The 22,617-nt window shown below is 43.4% G+C and overlaps 1 protein-coding gene across 2 annotated transcripts in view; it reads left to right on the forward strand.

The window, feature by feature from the left end:
• The window catches only part of CCDC83 (coiled-coil domain containing 83), a 37,699-nt gene that overhangs the window by 4,171 nt on the left and 10,911 nt on the right, over positions 1-22,617 (forward strand). The window contains exons 2-5 of one of the 2 annotated variants that reach the window (XM_039497023.1): positions 2,600-2,722; positions 13,073-13,157; positions 15,125-15,293; positions 17,098-17,265. In XM_039497023.1, coding sequence (XP_039352957.1) covers positions 2,637-2,722; positions 13,073-13,157; positions 15,125-15,293; positions 17,098-17,265 — 508 coding nt within the window. In that variant the 5' untranslated portion in view covers positions 2,600-2,636. The remainder of the gene's footprint in view (positions 1-2,599; positions 2,723-13,072; positions 13,158-15,124; positions 15,294-17,097; positions 17,266-22,617) is intronic. The other variant, XM_039497024.1, reaches the window with a different exon arrangement.

A 22,617-nucleotide genomic window follows, 5' to 3' on the forward strand; every position in this document is an offset into this window, starting at 1 on the left:
CCTTTGAATAAAATATTAAGGAGGAGATTTTTCAAAGGCATAAATGATAGGTTCCTAGCTCCCATTTTCTTGTCCAACCCTAAATCTGACTCTCTAGGATTTCCAGCCTTCTATCACTCCCTTTAAACTGCTCTTCTGCACTTGCCCTTTACCAATCTACCTTCTACCAATGCAACCAACTACTATGCCAAACAGTAGCCACTCATGTTGAGAAAAAAATAATCTTATAAAAGCTGGGATGTAGACTGGCAGGTTGCATGGTCTGTGGTAGATGGTCTTTGTAGTAATAGTAAGCTTGGGTCCTATGGGTGGAGGACTAGACGATGTCTAGAGTTAGGTGTCTTAAGTTCATTTCCTTGTTTTAATGGATTTGTGTCGAGTATGCTGTGCTGCTTCCCAACATTTTTTGTGTGTTAATTTTAATAGGAAACAGCCTGTCCTATTGTGGAAGTGGTGGTTGTGACTCAGAGTTAAGACTGTATGTAAGGAGCTGGTGTGAGTTAGAGAAGCCCTGATGCTTAAGCCACCTGTTCTACCCTTTTGGGTCCAGGAGAGCTATGTCTACTGCAGGATGAAAGAATCTAGCCTGCTGTGTGTAATGGCATTAGTTCTGTGGACTAGTAGCAACCTTTGTTTAAGTTTTTTGTGTGTTAATTAATTAACATTTGGAACTCAAGCAGCTGGGTAGTTTCATATTAAAATGAAAATACAGCTGAAATGTAATAAAGAAGAAACTCTATAGATACCTTTTCCTTGTGATTTGTTTTTTATATATGAATGCTACCAGCCTGTCAACAGAATCGCTGTCACTTTATTCCAGAGGTTGGCATTGCAAGACAATACACGTAGGGATTACTGTTGACATGCCTATCCCTTCTGTAAGCAGTTTTATTCCCAGCTCTGACAATCAAAACCCATGTCAGAGCTACAACAAACATTCATAGTTCTGGAAGAATATAAAGAAGAGGCAGAGAGATGCATACTAAGAAGTGAACTAGAGCTGGCCTGATAAAGATGGACTGGAAACAGAAGAAAAATGGCTAGAAAAGAAACAACTGCCGGTTGGATTTGTGAGAATGAAATAATTCCAATCCTAAGGAATGCAATTACTAGTTGCTACATAGGCCCCAGTTCAGGACAGCATTGAGTACATGTCACTAGAACGTAAGCATGTGCTTAAGTGCCTTCCCGAGCTTATGAATTTTCCTGAATTGGCGGCCATAGCTCCCCACTAGCATGAAGGGCCTGATCCTGAAATCATTTACAATTGGGTCTAGTGCTTACTGCCATAATTTGTCCTGCTGAAGTCAATGCAACTACTCATTACAAAGCACGACTACTAGTATATATTTGCACGATTTGGCCCTTATTTAGCAATGGGACAGTGGGCCCAGTCTTGTAAGCCCTTCTGTATGGATTGACTAAATAATCTCTTGAGGTTCCTTTGAGCCCTACTTTTCATGATTCTATGACTGAACTGAGGTCCTAAATTTAAGCTTTATAAAAGCAGGATTTTTCAAAAACTAAAATCAATAGAAATATTTTGATATAATTATTGTTTAAAAATTCCAGTCAACATTTTCAAACAACACACATTTTTTTGCAGTGTTTGAAACTCAAATCCTAAAATATTGGACTAGAATGTGAGATTCTAACAGTGAAACCGAATAGAAAAATAAGGTGAAATGGGCTCATTTTTGTTGTCCAAGTTGAAATAAATGTAAAAAGTATGTGTGTGTGGGAAGCATAAACAATAAAAAGTATATTAGATATTTAATCACACAGTCACAGAATCATAGAAGTGAAGGACTGGAAGAGACCTCGAGAGGTCATCTAGCTCAGTTCCCTGCACTCAGGACAGGGCTACGTAATAACTAGACCATTCCTGACAGATGTTTGTCTAACCTGTTCTTAAAAACTTCCAATCATGGAGATTCCACAACCTCCCTAGGCAATTTGTTCCAGTGCTTAACTACCCTGACGGGAAGTTTTCCCTAATGTCCAGGCTAAGCCTCCCTTGCTGCAATTTAAGCCCATTGAGTCTGTTCCTATCCTCAGAGGCTAATAAGAAAAATTTTTCACCCTCCTTGTAATGTACTTTAAAACTGTTTTTTTGCAGCATTGTTATGCTGTTGATTCATACTTAGCTTGTGATCCACTATACCCCCCAGATCCCTTTCTGCAGTACTCCTTCCTAGGGAGTCAATTCTCATCTTGTATGTGTGCAATTGATTGTTCCTTTCTAAGTGGACACTTTGCATTTGTCCTTATTAAATTTCATCAGTTTATTTCAGACCAGGCTATTTGTAAACATAGGTAAGGACATTTGTTTTCTAAACTATTATTTTGTTTTCTAAACTATTATTTTTACTTCCCCAAGTAACTTTTTAATATTAGGTTTTTGAAAAAATAACCTATCTGAAATTGAAAAGATTTTTGGAAAAGTGATTTGTTTTAGCCTGTGATTAAATATTATTTCACTATTTCTATTTTTGCTGATAAAACATCCACTTTTTCAGAGTTGTTTGTTGCAGGTGCACAGCCAGGTAAGAATGTGAAGTTATACAGATCATTAATTTCCCTTGTTTGTTTTTCTTAGATATGTTCTAAATTCCCGAACACATGCAGCATAAAACATGGGAAAGAAGAAGAAAAAAGAGAATCAGGTTGGGCAGTTTAAAGAAGCTAGATCATCTTTCCCAGAAGCTTTGCTGGCATTTCAGTATGTTTCATAAATTTTAATTCTCAAGTTTGTATAAAACATACATGTAAAACAGACAGCAAATAGCACTTATCTCAGCCAGTCGAAATATTTGCTGTTTTAACATGGGGAAATGTGATGATTGTGATTTTTTAATATTATTTTGTGATACAATATACAGATTGTAAGCCTGTGCATATGGGAGAAAACATTTCACCCTCCTGTGCATATGAGAGAAAACAATGGGTCAAACATTTTCTTTTTTTCCTCAGGTTAGACATTCATCACACTGTTAATAATTTGTTACTAACTGGTGAATCTTAAGCATGTGAATCCCCTGCTACAAATAATGTTCAGTTCCTGTAACTGGTTGGGAGCACATATTTTGCTGTGTGGCTGGACACCCCAACTGTGCCGCTGTAACTAAGTTTAGTCCTCCCTCTTTCCATAGCTATGCAATCAGATATCCCACAAAATCATATCAAAATGTACAATCCTTGGTTATTATGGATAACATCATCTGATAGCACAGAATCCATCAAGACCCAATTGAATCTGTAACCGGTCACTGGCAGGGTTGGTTCTGAAGACAGTTTGTAGCTCCACACTTCCAGCTTGGTTAATCAGCATAACAGTTAAAAGTATTTTTTCCCTGCTAGAGGCATATTTGGCACTTGGTTGCCTTCTTGTAACCAGTTCAGCACACTACTCCGGTTTTCAATGGAAATAGGCCTCCCAAACCGTGTTTGTGTAACTAGTGTGACTGATCTTACTTGCTAGGGACATGCCTTGCTCCCTGTGTCTGTCTGCATGTCCTTGAGGCATTCTGTTCTTTGTTGAGGCAATAAAAGATAGCTGAAAGGATTTCTCCAGCATGCACTTGTATGGATTCAGGTAACCTGCCTGGTAGGTGCGGCCACACAAACACAGATGTCATGATGGCAGAAAAAGCTGCTGAGTGGACACAAACTGAACAGTGTTACTTGCAACCAACCAGTTATGATGAATGTACCTCTAAGTTACACAGTCATGGTTAAAGATTGTAGTTGTGGACTTGGCCACATGGAAAGTTCCTTCATTGTAAGCTACTTGCACTGGGAAAAGCTGCATGTTTGGCAGCACTCTGTTGACTTTGAAAATGATGGAGGGAAAGCCCTAAAATGAAAAATGTTAAAGCAAAAGAGAAGAAGGGAGGAAAGAGGAGAATATACCAATATGTTATTAAATAACCTGACTTACTAGCTGTCTGATTTTTTGGAAGATGAATGACAGGAGAACAAGTTAGTATTTAGCTCTGTGCCTTTTATCAGATTTAATTTGAAAGGAAAAACCCCTAGTAGCGGGCAGACATTCAACAGTTCACATCAACATTTGAAGAATAACAAATACTAGTTCAATGTCTGGAAAAGGAACACAAGGCTTGTGATGATGCTGCCTGTGGGAGCCAGCTGAGGTCACTCAATCAGGGTGAACTGCAAACAGAACGGGGCAAACAAACCCCCAAAACTGGTGGATATTCCAATACTTAGATTTACCAAGCCAGCACATAACAGCTTCTATAGTATCTCACTGGTTACTCAGAAGTCCAAATAATGGGTCAGGTCAGTCTGTGAGTTAATTAACACTTTCTGGCCCTGTCACCTTTCAATGAGATATTATATTACACTCATAACGTCACAAGGCCAGACAGCAGAATAGCAGATGCCTACAGATCGAGTGTATTTTGCCAGAGTTTGCAGGACTTTGTGTAGGGTTTCTGTAGAACTGTATGCACTTTATTTAGCATTTTTCAAGGAGCACACTGGGAGCTCCCATAGAGTAACAGACCAGATTCAGCTGAGTATGGCCCAATAAATCAACAAACAAAGCAATATATCATCCCACTAAAAAACAGCCAAGATATGTTATTTGGATGAGAAAAACAATAGCTTTCTTGTCAGTTCACAGTTTTGGCAGTTCCAACATCCAAATAGATGACTCATTTGTTAGGAGAGTCTTTCATTGACACTAATTTATTTTTTAATCTGCTAATACCATAGTGGGAGATGTGCACATCTTATTTTTTTCCTTGATACCCCTGTAAATCAGACCCTTAACATCTGCCTCACTTTTTTTATTTGTAAAAATGAGCATAATGATACGTATGAACCTACCTCTCTCAAGAGAAGGACCCTGTCTTAACTCTGTCAGCTGCCCTATTCCCAGGATCTCAGGTGTATCTTGAGGATTAATTTGTCAAATTCTAAAAAAACTTCCACATCTTCTTTTTCTCCCTTGGGTTGAAATTTCCTACTGTTGCTGTTCATAGATTGTTGCTATTCTTTGCATCATTAATAGAGTTTCCTAATTCAATGATAGTATCAACTCACTTGTGAACTAGTGGGGCCTGGTGATGTGCCACAGGTAAATTACCAGACCATTTTGGTACTGGATTTTGGTGTGGTTTAATACTGCTCTCTACATATTATAAAATATTGCACGCAATATACATTATTCCAGAAAAACAGTACCAAAGAGATTGTTAATCAAGCATGTTCACTAGCTCTTTGAATCTGACATTTTAATAGACAGCCCTTTCAGGGTAAGAAAGTTACTTATATTAACAAAAACCCCTGAAAATTTATTATACATCTACATATTTTTGATACTCAAAAAACAAAAACAGAGACATTAATACCATCTGATTGGCCAGTCTTGAGGTCCCATTGAAGCTTCCTTCACCCATTATGATGGAAATTAAGATCAGCATCAATGTTCAGAATAGCAAAATAGACCGGAATAATTTTGATAAAATGAATGTAATTTAAATAGTGAATTAGTAAACAATGGGCATAGCATGCAGCCAAACCATAATCTCTTTGATCTGTAGTATATTTTTACTGTAGCCAAAGACTCCTCTGTGTCTTCAATATATACTTTCCTCTTAAAGTCTTTAAAAAGAGGATCTAAAGAATGCCTTGGAGCAGATACTCAGAGTGGCAAATTGACAGCAGAGAATGCAATACTGATAACTTGTAACTTACATGACTAAATCCAGATCGAATTTATTAAGGGGAAAAAAATCTCCTTTTGACTCAATACACACTAGTAGGAATGGGAAGAAAAAAAGAGAATGATACTTTGTGGAACAGTAGAGGATCTAATTGTAATTGGTTACACATGCCTTTATTAGGCCCTAGGGTAAGACAGTTCTGGAAAGTGGTATGACATAGATTAAATATGGTTTTGGAAATTGACATAACTAGTAACCTAATATATCTAATGTTAGAAGATTTCAGAGCTTGAGAGAACTGGCTGTGTCCACACTACAGATTTCTGCTGGTGTAGCTATATTGGTCAGAAATATGAAGAGGTGAGATCCCTGACCAACACAGACGTGCTGAAAAAAACCAGTAGTATGAACACATCATATACTGGCAAAACTGCACTTTTACTGGTATGGCTTGTTTCACGCAGGGGCGTGTGCATGGGGTGTGTGGAATAAGAGCACAGCTTTGCTCGTGTAAGCTATGGTTACACCGGTAGTGTTTTATGGGTATAGTATATCAGTATTCCTATATACTTGTAAAGCACTCTTACTGTAGACATAGCCTAAGTGGACTACTGGAAAAAGTTGCCTTTAAGAGCTCAGTGGATAATCAAAACAAAAAACAAAATAAAACAAAAGTCATCCAGCAAGAGGTATGAATGTTGTGAGCTGGTTCACTGGGCTAAGCTTATCAGCAAATTCGGAATAAATTACTTTTCAGGTCTGAGCCTGCATTTCTTACTTACTCAGCGCTCCCCTGGAAGCTAACAGAAGTGTGGATGAGCAAGAAATACTGCATTAGGCTCACTGGGCCAGATTTTCAGAAGAGTTCAGCTCCCATTTAGGCACCAAAGCAAGTGGCCAGATTTTCAGAGTTCAGAATGTTGCATGTGGAGCTCTCTTGAAAATCTAGCCATAAGTATCACAGTGGGAGCTGCTGGATGTAAAGCATTTTTGAAAATCTGGCCCCAGCTATGGAAACAGCCCTTGAAAATGTGGCCCAGTGTTTGCATGGTAAGCTAGATAATTGAACTACTATGCCTGTCCTATATCGGTACAGTCAATACAACAGAATGTTATACATTAGCATACCAAGGTGCTTTGCTGTTAGCCCTGCAGTCAGTATGGTTTATTTATACTCCTCATCCCTCCTCTTTCTTTCCTGTAGAAATAAAATTGTAAAATAGGAAATGCAGTTTCTTAGGCCAGTGCCGCAGAGAAACTCATGGAAGCTGCTCATCAAGGTTTGGGAAGTTCTTTCAGTGATTGCACATGCTCATTCCACTGTAGGCGTGTGTGCACCCCATGAACAGTTGTTGGGAGTTTTTTTCCTCAGCAGTATCCACTGGGGTGTATTGAGTGCCCTCTGTCACCATGCACCCCTGCATACTGGTATAAGAGGGTGAGGCCACCCCTGAATCCCCTCAGTTCCTTCTTACCACCAGTGGCGGTTGTTGGAGCAATTCCAGACTTGTTAAGTCAAGTGCTTCCCTCATTTCTTTCTGTATAGATCCTGTCTGTGGTAAACTATTACTACGTTTTTTAGTGCTAGGTTTGCGTTCTAAGTCTTTTTTGACCACTTTTTATCATTTGGTACTGGGATTGGTACTGGAACGATGCCACTCCCACCCTGTTTGAAATATCTGGGAGAATCCCACATTAGTGACAGATGTCACATCTGCAAAGGACTTAAGCCCTGCTCCAAAAAGATAGAGGAATGAGACTCAAATGCTTGCTCATGGAGGCAGCGTTTTGCCTCCCACCAGAATTGTCACACAGGGAAAGCATCACAAGTACATCAGCTTCACTATGGAGCACTCAACAAGAGATGTCTGTGGTTCCTCATTCCCATTGCCAGTACCGAAGAAAAGACTTAGGCCTTCTTCAGGTTTGCTACCTCTCTTGACTATGTCGGTACTGAAGTCAGACAGAGGCAGAGACTCTACAGAGCATTCAGGGAAGTGGCTGTTCCAGGAACACTTGTCATCTCCCAAGAGGGGACTGCTGCCTCCTGAGCCTCTGCCAAGTCTGCTGAGGCCAGCCCCTGAAGACTTTTGCGGAGCCATCAAATGGTGCCACTCCCAACCAGGCCAGAGGCATATGCAGCTGCAAGGGACCTGCTTAACCTCTCAGTACTGGTATCACTGGCAGGTAGAAGGTTTGCAGCTGATACTGATGTCTACAGCTCATACCTCACTGCATCGAGATTCTGTAGTACTGCTACCCAAGCTTCCGCAAAGGCCCATGCTGTTGAGCAGAAAGCCTCCAGTAATTTTCCTGGCACCACCATCCCCAGGCTCAGACTGCCTCTCACAGTCCCATCTGGATCTGCCCCTAAGTTGTCAGACGTATCTGACTTTTCTTTTTCGGACTCAGAGGTGAGGTCATTTGTATGTCATCCAGGATGGAGAAAATACCCCCTATACGAGGCCATAGGCTGTGCAGCAACCTCAGCATTGGCCTCCTTCTAAAGGTCAATTGTCCAGGCAAAGATGGGTTCCAGGCCCATACCAGTGGTCGTACTGGACATCATAGGGGGGTCCCCCATCCAGCTAGGACCTCCCCTCAGCCATCTCACTTGTTATCGTGGAGAATGCACTGAAGATATCGGCACTGAGTGCACCATTCTCCAGGAAGTGGAACTGAGACTGGTACCAAGCAGCCAGAAATCACTTGGGCAGCTTCTCCACCGCAAGTCATAGACCAATCACCACCTCAAATGGCTATTGCTTCCTCGTCCTCATCACTAGATGAGGCTATTGAGCAGTCAAATGACTCACCACTGCCAGAGGACTACAGAGCTCATCAAGATCTTTTAGAAAGAGTGGCTTCTGTACTTAACATTCAGGCAGAAGAGGTGAGTGAAAGCTCTCACAAGTTGGTGGACATGTTGGTGTCAACTATCCTGGCCAGGGTGGCTTTACCAATTAATGAAGCCACCATGGAGCCAGTCAGGGTTCTTTGGTAGACACTCTCCTCCTTGCACCCCAAAGCAAAATGAGCTGAGAGGACATGTTTTGTCTCCTCTAAAACCTATGAATATTTTCAGTCTCATCCTCCCACCCCTCCAGTTTCTCTTGTGGTGGCAGATGCCAATGAGCCGGAAAAACAGCACAACAAGCTTCCATACCAAAAGGCAAAGACTCAGAAACTGTATTTGTTTGGTCAGAAACTTTATTCCTCAGAAAGTCTGTGACTCAGGATTGTGAACCAACAGGCACTCCTGAATTGCTATGACTTGACCCTCAGGGAGAACGTTATAAAATTTAAAAACAAGTTAACAGAGGACTGTAGACAGGAGTTTGCAATAATGGCTGACGAGGGAAGCTGTTTTCCAGAACTACTCTCTAGGACCGTTTGGATAGTGCAGACTCAGATGCTCGAACCCTGGCACCAGCTATTCCTATGAGAAGGTATTCATGCTTGCAGTCATCTGGAGGTCAAACAGGCTATCCAGGACCTCCCTTCTGAAGGCCCCTTGCTGTTTTCAGAGAAATCAGAGGATAGGCTTCATAGCCTTAAAGATTCCAGGTCAACACTCAAATCCCTTGGAATCAGCGATGAAAAGAAAAGAGTTTTGTCTGCAGCAGCTGTACAGGCACCAAGATTTTGTTCCCTGATCCCAAGATCCACCAAGAAAAAAAGGAAGGGGTTATAAGAGGTGCCCTGAACCACACTCCTCTTCAGCATTAGTGGGATCATCCTGTTCAGCTGACTTTTCCAAAGAGGCATTTTGATGGATGGGTCTAGAGGAGTGTACCAGTTATCATAATTGCATCAGTTTCTCATCTTTTGTTTACCAGTCATTTGTCCCACTTCCTAAGTGCTTGGACCCACATCACATCGGACTGGTGTGTCTTAAGCATGATGGAACTGGGATATGCCCTCCAGTTCATTTCTACCCCCCTTGCACCCCACTTTAGAGACCACTTTCATGAGCTTGTCCTTCAATGGGAGGTCCAGTCTTTTCTTCAGGCAGGGGCCGTAGAGGAAGTTCTAGATTACTGCTTCCCTGGATTACTAGTTCTAGATTACTACTTCCCTGGAACAGGGGACTGGTATGCTGCTCTTGATTTAAAGGATGTTTACTTCCATGTCACAATATGCCACAACCATTGGAAGTTTCTCAGACTCATGGTGAATAGTTGCCATTATCAGCTCACAATAGTTCCATTTGGTTTGTCAGCTGCTCCTCAGGTGTTCATGAAGTGCATAATGGTGGTGGCAGTGCATTTACAAAAATTAAGTGTCCATATGTTCCAGTACCTGGACAACTCATTGATCGGAGGTCGGTCTGAAACTCAAGTCCTGTTCAGCATAACTACTATCCTGTCCACATACAACATACTGGGGCTCCTAGTAAATTGGAACAAATCAATCCTGAAACTGGTACAGACAGTAGAGTTCACTGGGGAGTCTGAGCATTCATTTTGTCATCTCTAGATTGCTGGATGGACCCTCTGAAAGTTTGCATAGGAGTTCCCTTTTCCCCTCCCACTACCAAGCCTCACTGTAGTCACAGATGTATTATCCCTGGGTTAGGGAGCTCACATCAGGTCCCTATAGACTCAAGGTTTCTGGTCATTTTGAGATCTAAAGACTCTCATAAATATCAGGGAGTTAAGAGTGGTAAGTCTAGGCTGTTTGGTCTTCCTCCTCCACATAGTAGGAAAGAATTTATTAATTTTAAGAGACAATTCAACAACCATGTTTTACATAAACAGGCAGGAAGGGGCATGTTTGACTCAACTGTGCCAGGAGGCAGTTTGTCTCTGGATTTTTTGTACAACCAACTCAGTTCATCTCAGGGCTGCTTCCGTTTCAGGAAAACAGAACACGTTAGCAGATGTGCTGAGCAAGTCCTTTTCCGATTGCCTGGACTGATCACTATATCCAGGTCCATCTTCCAGCTCTAGGGGACTCCCCAAGTGGACCTGTTAGCAACAAGAACCAACAGAAAATGCTCTCAATTCTGTTCATGGGACGGGATCAGTCCAGGCTTACTGACAGCTGCTTTTCTTCTATCTTGGAAGAATTTCCTCCTGTACACCTTCCCTTCAGTTCCTTTACTTCATGCCCTGGCATGGCTTCGTCAACACTGGTACTCAACCTTTCTAATCTTGTCAGTTGAGCCTCTGCTGTCTCTCCCATTTGATCAAGACTTAATTTCCCAGGATCATGGGCACCTGCTCCATCCCAGCTTCTGAGCTCTCCATCTGATGGCGTGGATGCTTCATAGCTGACACCCTTTGAAAGGTTCTGCTTGAAGGGCCTTCAGAAAGTGCTTCTGAATAGCAGAAAACCCTGAACTAGGAACACTTACCTGGCTAAGTGGAAGTGCTTCTCCATTTGGTCTCGTCAGAAAGGTGTATCTCCAGAATGGGTACTCCAGAACCTTGTACTGGATTATTTTCTAGATTTAAAACAGACTTTGGCTATTAGCTCTATAAGAGTGCATCTGGCAGCTATTTCAGCCTTCCATGTCTCAGAGGAAAGAGATCTACTATCCACTAACTCCATGGTCACCCAGTTCCTAACAAGGTTAGTCAGATTGTACCCACACATACAAGAGCCTTCCTTGGGATTTGAATTTAGGCCTAGCCAAGTTGATGGGACCAGCCTTTGAGTTCCTTGCAACTTGCTTTCTCCTTCACCTCTCTATAAAAATAGCATTTCTTGTGGCAATTACCTCTGCCAGAAGGCTGGACAAGTTGAGAGCCTTAGTTTCAGAGCCCATCTCTCCCCTCATCCAAAATTTCCCCGAAAGTAGTCTCTAATTTTCATGTTAACCAGGTAATCTATCTGCTGACATTCTTCCAAAACCCCATGTACACAGAGATGAGGAAAAACTTCATTCATTGCATGTGAGAAGGGCTTTAGTTTTCTACCTAGGGTACTATCCTTTAGATCCTCCACGCAGTTCATTGCGACTGCAGACAGAGTTAAGGGCCTATCAGTTTCCATGCAGAGAATCTCATCCTAGATCTCTTCTTGCATTTGTTTATGTTACCAACTGGCTAATATAACCCCACGAGCTAGAGTATTGGTGCATTTTACTTGAGCACAGGCAACTTTGGTGGCTTTCCTGGCACAATCGCTGATTGTGGACATTTGTAAAGTAGTGACTTGGTCATCAGTCCACACTCTTGCTTCTCATTATGCCATTTCCCATCAGACCAGAGAGTCTCAGTTTCAGACAGGTTGTCTTATAATCACTGTTCAGTTAGACTCCCGGCCCACCTCCATGTGAGTTTGCTTGTGAGTTGCCTACAGTGGAATGGAGATGTGCAATCACTCGAAGAAGAAAAAAATGTTACCTACCTTTCTGTAATTGTTGTTCTTTGAAATATGTTGCACATGTCCATTCCACAACACACCTGCCTTTCCTCTTTCGGAGTCTATCTGGTCCAAAGAAACAGAAGGGGTTTAGGGCAGCCCAGTCCACCTATACCAGCATGCAGGAGTGTGTGTGGCACTAGAGGGAGCTCAAGCCACTCTGACTGATATTGCTGAGGGGAAAAAAGTCTCTGATGACTGTGCCTGGGGCATGTGCACACCTACCGTGGAATGAACATGTGCAACACACCTTGAAGAACCAAGTTACAGAAAGATAGGTAATTGTTTTTTTATTTAGCAATTAGTGGCCACATGCTAACCTCTGCTGTGCAAATTTTGACAGCGCTGGTGAGAACAGCAAGCTTGCTATGTACTCTCCGTAGCCTCCTGTCCCCCAAACGTCAAGGAAGCCCTTCCACACAGTTGGGGAAATGGCCTTTCTGCTTGATCACGTCTGATCTGACCAAATATCTGCCCAAAAAGTTACTGCAGGCCAAACCATTAAATAATTCCCTCTTTTGCAGTTACAAGTTGTGTGTGTATGTGCACATGCATATGTTTGTGTGTTTCAGTGCAGCCCATCAGCAGGGAATGCATAGTTTGTAAAGTGTTCAGGAAGCCGAATCCCCAGCTGTTTTTGCAGGGAGCAAACTCCAGCCCTTGGCAGGACAACTTAGAAGAATCTGCGAATAGACTCCCATGGAGTTTCCCACTTCCCACTCAAAATTCTGCATTGAAGAGGCATTGGCCTATTAGGGAGACACTGCATGATCGTGGGAATAGGGCAGCTGACAGAGTTAAGAGACCTGGGGGGAAGTCACTTAACTGCTCTGTGGCCCAATAATATGGGGATAACCATGCTTACCCATGTTAGCAAAGCAATTTGAGATCTACAGGCAAAAAGCACTAACTAGTATTTGTATCTAATTTACTTTAAAATAACTACTCACTCCCTCTCTCTTCTGTAGCTGTGTTATGACTCTTCATACATGCTTCTTTCTCTTCAGAATTCAGATAAAAGAAGAGGAAATTAATCAGCTTCTATTTGAACTAAAGCAACTGAAAGAAAAGAACAAAAAATATCATGAAAGAGTAAGTAAACATGCATCTCTTTCCTATCTTGTGTTCTCGAGTGTATTTTAGCTAGTAAGGCTAAATCATTTGTCATTGTAAACTAAATACACTTATTGTAACTACAGTATTTGTAGCAATTAATATTTTGCAAAGCCTATTTTGAAAACAAGGTTAGTGAATTACTTTATATTGCTTAAAGAGGCATAATTTTGTCATTCTAAATTATATGTAACAAAGTGGAGTACTGCTCCAAAAATAACTGTAAAAATGGGTTGCATGGGTATGGTGATTTGGAACTTAGTAAACAATTCTGTGGCTGTTGCATAAGAAGAAATAGAATCCAACTCCCTCTCTATTACCCATGCTGGCTGTGCAAGCTTAAGAGGAATAAAAATCAGTCTGATCTTATTTCTGTCATTTAAGTGAGCAGATAATGACTCTGAATACAGATCTGTTGAATAAGAAGGTGCCATTTTATTAATCCCTTCTGATGTAGTGAAGTTGCACAAGTGAAAATGAGGGACTAGTGTGGCCTGCAAAACCTCAAATATAGTGGAAAATGAGGAAAAGAGCTCAGCTCAACACTCCAGGCTGAGTTTACAACGTTATCAGATAGAGAAATAACTTACTTGTAAATTAACCACATTGAGTCACTTTAGAAACAAAGAAACATGGAACCCCAGGGTACTAATTGTACATGGTCACTGTTCCAGAAGAATCACACTTCAAAAAGAAATTTAGTACAAGGCCTAATTAGGTTAGTATCAGAGCACAGTGAACTTTGGACTCCAGAAATATATATATAATGTATTGCTCAAGGAAGATTGTCTCTCTCAATGAAATGAAAGAGTTGGACCTTGGCAATCAAACAGTTTTGCAGACTAGGCTTCTTCCAGAAGGTGAAGTGGACAATAAGGTCCCTATCCTCCCCTTGCCCTCTGTTTGTAGCGCTTTACTAAGTGATAGAGCGTGATTAGGTCACTGATTTTAAGTCTCCTCTTAGGAGAGTTGTAGCTTCATGTGGCTGGTGTTTCCCAGATTCCTGCAGCATCTATTCTCTTCCAGCTGTGGACTGTTGACATCACTGGGAGCAGCTAATTTGGCTCTGCTCTCCACTGACAGCTGTAGTCTCTTGTGATTTTCCCCCTAGTCAGCAGCCAACTCATGGCCTCTCATGGGACTCCTTTCATTTTTTAGTTCTTGGAGGATATTTTAGAGTATGCTGCAGTACCATTTGTTTTGGTTAGCCTACTTTTGACAGCTCTTTGGGCTCCCTCTTTTTTTCACCCCATTTCTCTGGTCAGTTGGGCACTGATCCTTTGAGAAGCAAAGTGTCTCTGAAGCTTTCTAGCTGCGTATTTTATTGGATTCCCATTGGTATGTATTTGGCTTGTATAGTACTTAGATCTCTTATGGTGTGGCATTGGGAGAAAACTCACTACATTGGTAGCTGCAGACTCTTTCCAACTAGAGTTTGGGCGACATGATAGAGAGACATGGTGCAGTGATCTGAGTACAAACACAGGAACCAGAAAACCCTGGAGTTCTAATTTTGACTGTGATGCTAATTTGCTTCTGTGACTGTGAGCAAGTCATTTAACCTTTCACTGTCTTAGTTCACCATGTGTAAAACAAAGGTGATAGAACTTATGTGGTATGTTGTTATAAGGAATGTTTGTATGGTGCCCAGAATTCTGCTGAATCTAAGCAAATAAGTCAGTAATAAGTATTATTGTTAAAACGCAACATACAGCCTATATTCTCAGCAATGGGAATATTGAGCAGACTAACAGTCATTTGTTTCCCTTTTCCTGGTGGTAACAGGCTTGAGTTTAGTTAGAAACTTCTGGGACTTACAAAACATCTTCAACTCTACTTTTTGCAAGGGCCCATGCTGTCACAGATCCAAGTGATATTTCAATTTGTTACTCAGGAAGAGATTTTAAACCCCTTTTATTTGTATCTTACTGTTGTTCCTCTCGTAGAATGACTATCTGAAGGAAGAACAGCTGGGACACATCCGCAGTCTGCTAAGCAACTTGAAAACACAGGACAAAGAACTAGAGCAAAAGGAGGTTGTAACCAGGGATGATGTAGAGGCAGCAATGAGGGAGAAATGGCAGTATTTTAGGGACCAAGAAGTGCTTCTGAAAGGTGAGTAGTAAGTTAGTTATGGAAGTGCTGTTTGCATTTAGGATTGAGTTGAATTTTGTACTAAAGCAGCACCACCTAACCCCAGTCTGGTGTCAGGCTGCTAGCATCTTCCTCAGTTTCCCCTCACTCAAGTTGCATCTCCCAACCTTCCAGCCTGGTTTGATTGCCACAGTGTTTTGGCCAGCAAAGTCAGTAAAGAAAAATTCCCTGAAGGGTATCCACATAGAAAAAACACAACGCGGCCTTCCACCCTCAGTCTCAAACTGGGCACAGCCTCCTCCTTCCTGAGGGCTTGTCTTTTCAGATGATTTCAGAACTCTTCAGCTTGCCCTCTGGGATCAGCTTTCTGCCCTTCCCTGGCTCTGCTCAGTCTCTTCCCTCAGACCAGGGCCATCCCCAGGGGGGAGCAGGGCCCGGGACATAGGCGCTGAGTTTCTAATCTGCTGGGGAGTGCTCCCCCTGGCTCCGCCCCCATTCCACTCCTTCCCCCCAGGCCCCGCCCACCTCTTCCCACCCTGCCTCTTCCCTGCCCAGTTCCGCCCCCCTCCCACAAGTACGCTGCACCCTCGCTCCTCTCTCCTCCCCTCACCAACACTGCCTGACACTGCGAAACAGCTGATCCACGGCAGGTGGTAGGTGCTGGAAGGAGGAGGGGAGGCGCTGATCGGCGAGGCCCGCTGGCAGGCAGGAGGGGCTGGGGGGAGGGGGAAGTTCTGACAAGGGGTCTCTTCTTCGCTCTCCTCCCCGCTGCTCATCTCCCCATTTGCCTCCTCACCCTGCTTGTCTACTCACCTCCTGCCTCCCTCCCCTCCTGCACAGGGCCCCCCAAATTGCAGGGCCCAGGGCAGTCGCCATACCCAAGAGATGGCTCTACGTCAGACCCTCCTTTAGGGGATTCGTTTGGGTCTCTTCCCAGTCTCCACCAAGCATCAATTCCCAGCACTGGCTCTCCACAGTCCTTTGTCTTATCTCCACTCCAGAAGGCCTGATTTAGCCTCATGACCTGCCTCTCATGTGACTTTGATCATTTTCTCCACATGGGAAAGTGAGTGAAGTGTGTTACTGGTGGGAGTGGACCCCTCATCTTCACTTAAGGGCCAGTCACCATGTGACACAGAGATTCAACCTATTGGTTACATAGAAAGAATACAGCTTTACCCCCCAAAATTACAGCACTTACTCTTTGAGTACACTATGAATTGTCCGGGAATTTACACATAAATCAGTAAATCAGTTTATTGGTTTGAGTTATAATTAATTTTAAATGATTCCTGTAAGAAATTAGGCACCTTATGTTGGTCCTTTTATGTCTCAAGTTATAATGGAATAACACAGACTCTTCAAATTTTCCATGTAGTTAAAACTCATTGAAATGTTGTGCATTGAATACATGTAGAGATTCTTTTAAGATTAGTAGCCATTTATTGCTCTTATGCTTCACAGCTGAAAGTTTCTTTTTCCTCAGAGGCTGAGGAATAATGTTCTACTACAGAAATTCCCAGCACTGCCCTCTTTCGAACTGGCTGCCATTTCCTATTGTTCTTAGCAGGACTGGTGCCCTCAGTTTAAAATGGTCTCTTTCAAAATGTCCATGGTCACCTATTGTTCCCAACCAGGTGAGACCAGGCTGCACTCAGGGAAAATGGTGGCCCCTGAGAATGTAGAGGGCCAGGATTTTGTAATAAGTTATAGGATATGAGATTTCCTCCTCCACTCCCATTGAAAACTCCCTAACTGAAAAAAAATTGATACAAAAAATTGACAGAAAAAAGGATTCACCCTTCTGGTTTTGTTATTTTAATAGAGCTACACTCCAAGATAAATGAAGCTGACCATAAATTACTGGTAAAACAGGCTGAGAAGGATTACTGGTTAGAGTACAAAAATGTGGGAAGTGGAGAACATGCCAGACAGATCAAGCTCCTAGAAAATGATATCCACGGACTCAAAGATGACCTTGTGCAAATGACAGGTCAGTATGGCAAGATCAATACAAGTACATATAGTGCATAAATAAGCTACAATCTTCATTTGCAGAAAGTAATTTGTGCTCAGACTAATTACATCCATTTAAGCCAAAATATTTAATCCTATATATCTGTATGTAGGCAACTAAATAAAAGCAACTTACTTTTCCGAGGTGCTCCACTGAAGTCCAGGGAGTGTTGCAGATGTGCAATACCTTTGAAAATCAGGCTGCTTTTACATAGGTGGCTAAAAACAGATTATGGAGCTAATTTTAGGTACCTTAGTTTGAAAGTGTTGGTTTGTGCTCATTGTGTACCATGCGTCACAGGTTTCCATTTGAAAGCTCCTTTAACACAGGAGAAATTTTAGATCATTTTGGGAATTGGTGAAATTCAGATCTAGTATAATCAGGTGCCCATGGAGCTTCACCTGATTACGCAAGAACTGCATTTAGCCTACTGGTAACAAAGTCCCCTATTTGCAGCTTTGCAAAATCCTCAACATAAATATGTGCAAATTCAAGGCACAGTTTAAGTTCTTATGGAGCATATGTAAGAGCTTAGATAAACAGTAGTGATGTGTGCTCTATAAAACCATTATATAGATTCATCTGTATAGAGGACTTTTAAATAATATGCCAGTTATTTAGGTGTTATGTAACTCTTATTATTTAAAAGAAAGTCCTGATTTTTTCCCCTTGTAAGGCCTGGTCTACACTAGGCGTTTAAATCGGTTTTACGAGTGTAAAACCGATTTAACGCCACAACCGTCCACACTAGGAGGCACCTTATATCGATTTTAATGGCTCTTTAAATCGGTTTCTGTACTCCTGCCCGACGAGAGGAGTAGCGCTAATATCGGTATTAACATATCGGAATAGGGTTAGTGTGGCCGCAATCGACGGTATTGGCCTCCGGGAGCTATCCCACAGTGCACCACTGACCGCTCTGGACAGCATTCTCAACTCGGATGCACTGGCCAGGTAGACAGGAAAAGCCCCGGGAACTTTTGAAATTCATTTCCTGCTTCGACAGCGTGGAGAGCTCATCATCACAGGTGACCACGCACAGCTCATCAGCACAGTTAACAATGCAGTCTCCTGAGAATCGAAAAAGAGCCCCAGCATGGACCGCTCGGGAGGTAATGGATCTGATCGCTATATGGGGAGATGATTCAGTGCTAACAGAACTGCGTTCCAAAAGACGAAATGAAAAAGTATTTGAAAGAATTTCTAAGGCTATGACTGCTAAAGGCCACAGCAGGGACTCCGTGCAGTGCAGAGTGAAAGTTAAGGAGCTCAGACAAGCCTACCAGAAAACCAAAGAAGCAAGCGGAAGGTCCGGGGCAGGTCGAAAAACATGCCGCTTCTATGCTGAGCTGCATGCAATTTTAGGGGCTGCGACAAGTACCCCACCTGACTGTGGATTCCGAGGTGGGGTTGTAATCTCTGCCATGTCTGAGGATTATGCAGACGGGAAGATGAAGAGGAAGAAGAAGAGGAAGACCTCGCAGAGAGCACACAGCACTCCGTGACCCCCAGCAGCCAGGAGCTTTTTATCACCCTGACGGAATTACCCTGCTCCCAGCCCTCGCAAGCAACTATTGCAGAGAATGACGCCCTGGAAGGGAGCTCTGGTGAGTGTACCTTTGCAAATAGCAAACAGTGTTTTTTAAGCAAGCCTTTTTTAATGATTGATTTGCCCTGAGGACTTGGGATGCATTCGCAGACAGTATAGTTACTTAGAAAAGTTTGTTAACATGTCCGGGGATTGAGAGGAAATCCTCCAGGGACATCTCGATGAAGCGCTCCTGTAGGTACTCCAGAAGCCTTTGCAGAAGGTTTCTGGGCAAGGCATCCTTGTTCTGCCCACCGTGGTAGGACACTTTACCATGCCATGCATGTAGCAAGTAATCAGGTATCATTGCGTGGCAAAGCATCGCAGCGTATGGTCCCGGGACTGCTGGCATTCAAGAAGCATCCGCTCTTTATCTTGTTCTGTTATCCTCAGCAAAGTGATATCGTTCAGGATAACCTGGTTAAAAATCAGGAATTTAAGTAAGGGGTGGCCATTTTTCTACTGGGTTCGTGGAATGCAGCAGCTTAAAAACACTTTCCTGCACGTAGCGGGGAGGGGAGGGGTGAAATGCCGATGATCTTTTCTGTTTGGTCACGGAAGCTACCGGACAAGCAGTGGGTGGGGAGGGGAAGGTTGTTGATTAGCAGGAGCTAGCGTGGTATTAGCCATGCGTTGGGGAGGGTAAATCACTGAGACAGTGGCTTACCATGGCCGCATGCAAGCTGAATCCTGATGCCTGGACCTGTGTCTGTGAGATCTGTAACCCCAGAGATGCAAGCAGTCACTATTAAGATGAAAAATGCGACCTTGTAGGAAATCACATGTGCTATGTAAGGTGAATAGTGCTTTTCACTGTGAAAGAGTATAACCATTGTTCTGTAAAATGTATCTTTCTAAATATTTATCTCCCTCATGCAGCTGCAAATTTTTCAGCGTCCCTCCTCCATCCCAAAGGCTAGCACAGATAAGGCGGAGGAAAAGAAAGATGAGATGTTCTCAGATATTATGGAAGTTACACGCAATGAAAGAGCTCATCTGAATGAGTGGAAGGACGTGGTTTCAAATTACAGGAAAGAGGCCAGTGAACGTGAGGACAGGAGGGATGAACGTGAGGACAGGAGGACAACCGAGATGAGAGGTGGCGGCAGGAAGACCGGCAGGAAAATCAGCGGTGGCGGCAGGAAGATCAGCGGTGGCGGGATGCAACTCTGGGGCTGCTGCGTGATCAAACTGACATGCTCCTTGTGGAGCTTCAGGAACGGCAGCAGGATCACAGAGTGCCGCTGCAGCCCTGTATAACCACCCTCCCCTCACCATGTTCCTTAGCCTCCTCACCCAGACGTGTAAGAACGCGTGGGGAGGCTCCGCCCACTCCACCCCGTGGACAGCCCAACCAGAAGGATGCCGTTACTCTGAATTTTTTTAATGGCCTTCTCCATCCCTCCTTTCCTCCTCCCAAAGCACACCCTTACTTCTCTCCTCTTTTTATAATGAAAAATAAAGAATTAATGCTTTTAAATGAGAGTGACTTTATTTGCATAAGTAAGCTGTACTCGAAGGAGGGGAGTTGCTTACAGGGACTGAGTCAATCAAGGGGTTGGGTGTTCATCAACAAACACAGCAGTCACACTGTACCCTGGCCATTGATGAAGCTCGTTTTCAAAGCTTCTCTGATGCGCCCTGGTGTGCTCTTCTAATCTCCCTGGTGTCTGGCTGCGCGTAATCAGCGGCCAGGTGATTTGCCTCAGCCTCCCACCCCGCCATAAAGGTCTCCTTACTCTCACAGAGATTGTGGAGAATACAGCAAGCAGCAATAACATAGGGGACATTGGTTTGGCTGAGGTCTGAGCGAGTCAGTAATGTGCGCCAGCGAGCCTTTCCAAATGCACATTCCACCACCATTCTGCACTTGCTCAGCCTGTAATTGAACAGATCCTGACCACTGTCCAGGCTGCCTGTGTATGGCTTCATGAGCCATGGCATCAAGGGGTAGGCTGGGTCCCCCAGGATAACGACAGGCATTTCAACATCCCCAACTGTTATTTTCTGGTCTGGGAAGTAAGTCCCTTGCTGCAGCCGTTTAAACAGAGTAGTGCTTCTGAATACGCGAGCATCATGAACCCTCCCTGGCCATCCCACGTGGATGTTTGTGAAACGTCCCTTGTGATCCACCAGTGCTTGCAGCACCATTGAAAAGTACCCCTTCCGGTTTACGTACTGGGTGCCCTGGTGCTGCGGTGCCAAGATAGGGATATGGGTTCCATCTATCGCCCCACAGTTAGGGAATCCCATTGCAGCAAAGCCATCCACTATGGCCTGCACGTTTCCCAGAGTCACAACCTTCGTAGCAGCAGCTTAGTGATTGCTTTGGCTACTTGCATCACAGCAGCCCCCACAGTAGATTTTCCAACTCCAAATTGATTCCCGACTGACCGGTAGCTGTCTGGTGTTGCAAGCTTCCACAGGGCTATCGCCACTCGCTTCTCTACTGTGAGGGCTGCTCTCATCTTGGTATTATGGCGTTTCAGGGCAGGGGCAAGCAAGTCACAAAGTTCCATGAAAGTGCCCTTTCGCAGCCACTGGGAATCGTCCCACACCTGCAACACAATGCGGTCCCACCAGTCAGTGCTTGTTTCCCGGGCCCAAAATCGGCGTTCAATGGATAGAATCTGCCCCATTACCATCAGGATCTCCAAAGCGCCGGGGCCCGCGGTTTGAGATAATTCTGTGTCCACGTCCTCATCACTGTCATCGCATCCGCCTCTTACTCGCCTCGGTTCAAGGTCCTGGTTCAGCATATACTGCACGAGTGCGCGAGGTGTTTAAAACATCCACGATTGCGGTATGGAGCTGAGCAGGGTCCATGCTTGCTGTGCTATGGCGTCTGCACGGTTCACCAAGCAAATTGTCTGCCGCTGTCAGGGAGGGAGGGGTGAGGCTGTACCCAGAACCACCCGCGAAAATGATTTTTGCCCCATCAGGCACTGGGATCTCAACCGGAAATGCCAAGGGGCGGGGAGGCTGCGGGAACTATGGGATAGCGCTACCCACAGTGCAATGCTCCAGAAATCGACGCTAGCCTCGGACCGTGGACGCACACCACCGATTTAATGTGTTTAGTGTGGCCACGCACACTCGATTTTATAAAATCTGTTTTACAAAACCGGTTTATGCAAATTCGGAATAGTCCCGTAGTGTAGACGTACCCTAACACTCTTAGTATTCATTACCACAGCCAAGCAGCTGGTAGTGACAGGCAGCGACACCACTGTGAGAATGGTCCCCGTACAGTCGGTGCCAACTATTACCAAGCATCAAGTGCTGCAGATAAGAACCATTCTATTATTCTCTTTGGCTTCCCCAGGGTAATTGTTCTGAAAACATACTTTATCTTGATAAAGATCTGAACTGTTTTTCCTATTGCATATTAGCCTGTCAGTTAGTATTTTAAGTAACTACCAAGGAAAGACTGGTATTTTGCACTTTGTCTTTTCCCTGTTTTAAATCAGTTCAAAATGTTATTGCACCAAGATGTAAAGCAGAAAATAGAATGAACATTTATATAGATTCATCGATCTTTAAGGCCAGAAGAGACCATTATGATAATCTAGTCTCTTTCATACAGTGATTCTTGCATCTAATCCAATAATGTGTTTGAACTAAAGCATATTTTTAGAAAGATTTACTATTATTTATATTGCTGTAGCATTTAGGAGCCCTAGTCATGCACCAGGACCCCATTTTGCTGGGTGCCATACAAACACAGAACACAGACAGTC

This window comes from Mauremys reevesii, linkage group 1, assembly GCF_016161935.1.
Source record: "Mauremys reevesii isolate NIE-2019 linkage group 1, ASM1616193v1, whole genome shotgun sequence".
Classification (NCBI taxonomy): Eukaryota; Metazoa; Chordata; order Testudines; family Geoemydidae; genus Mauremys; species Mauremys reevesii.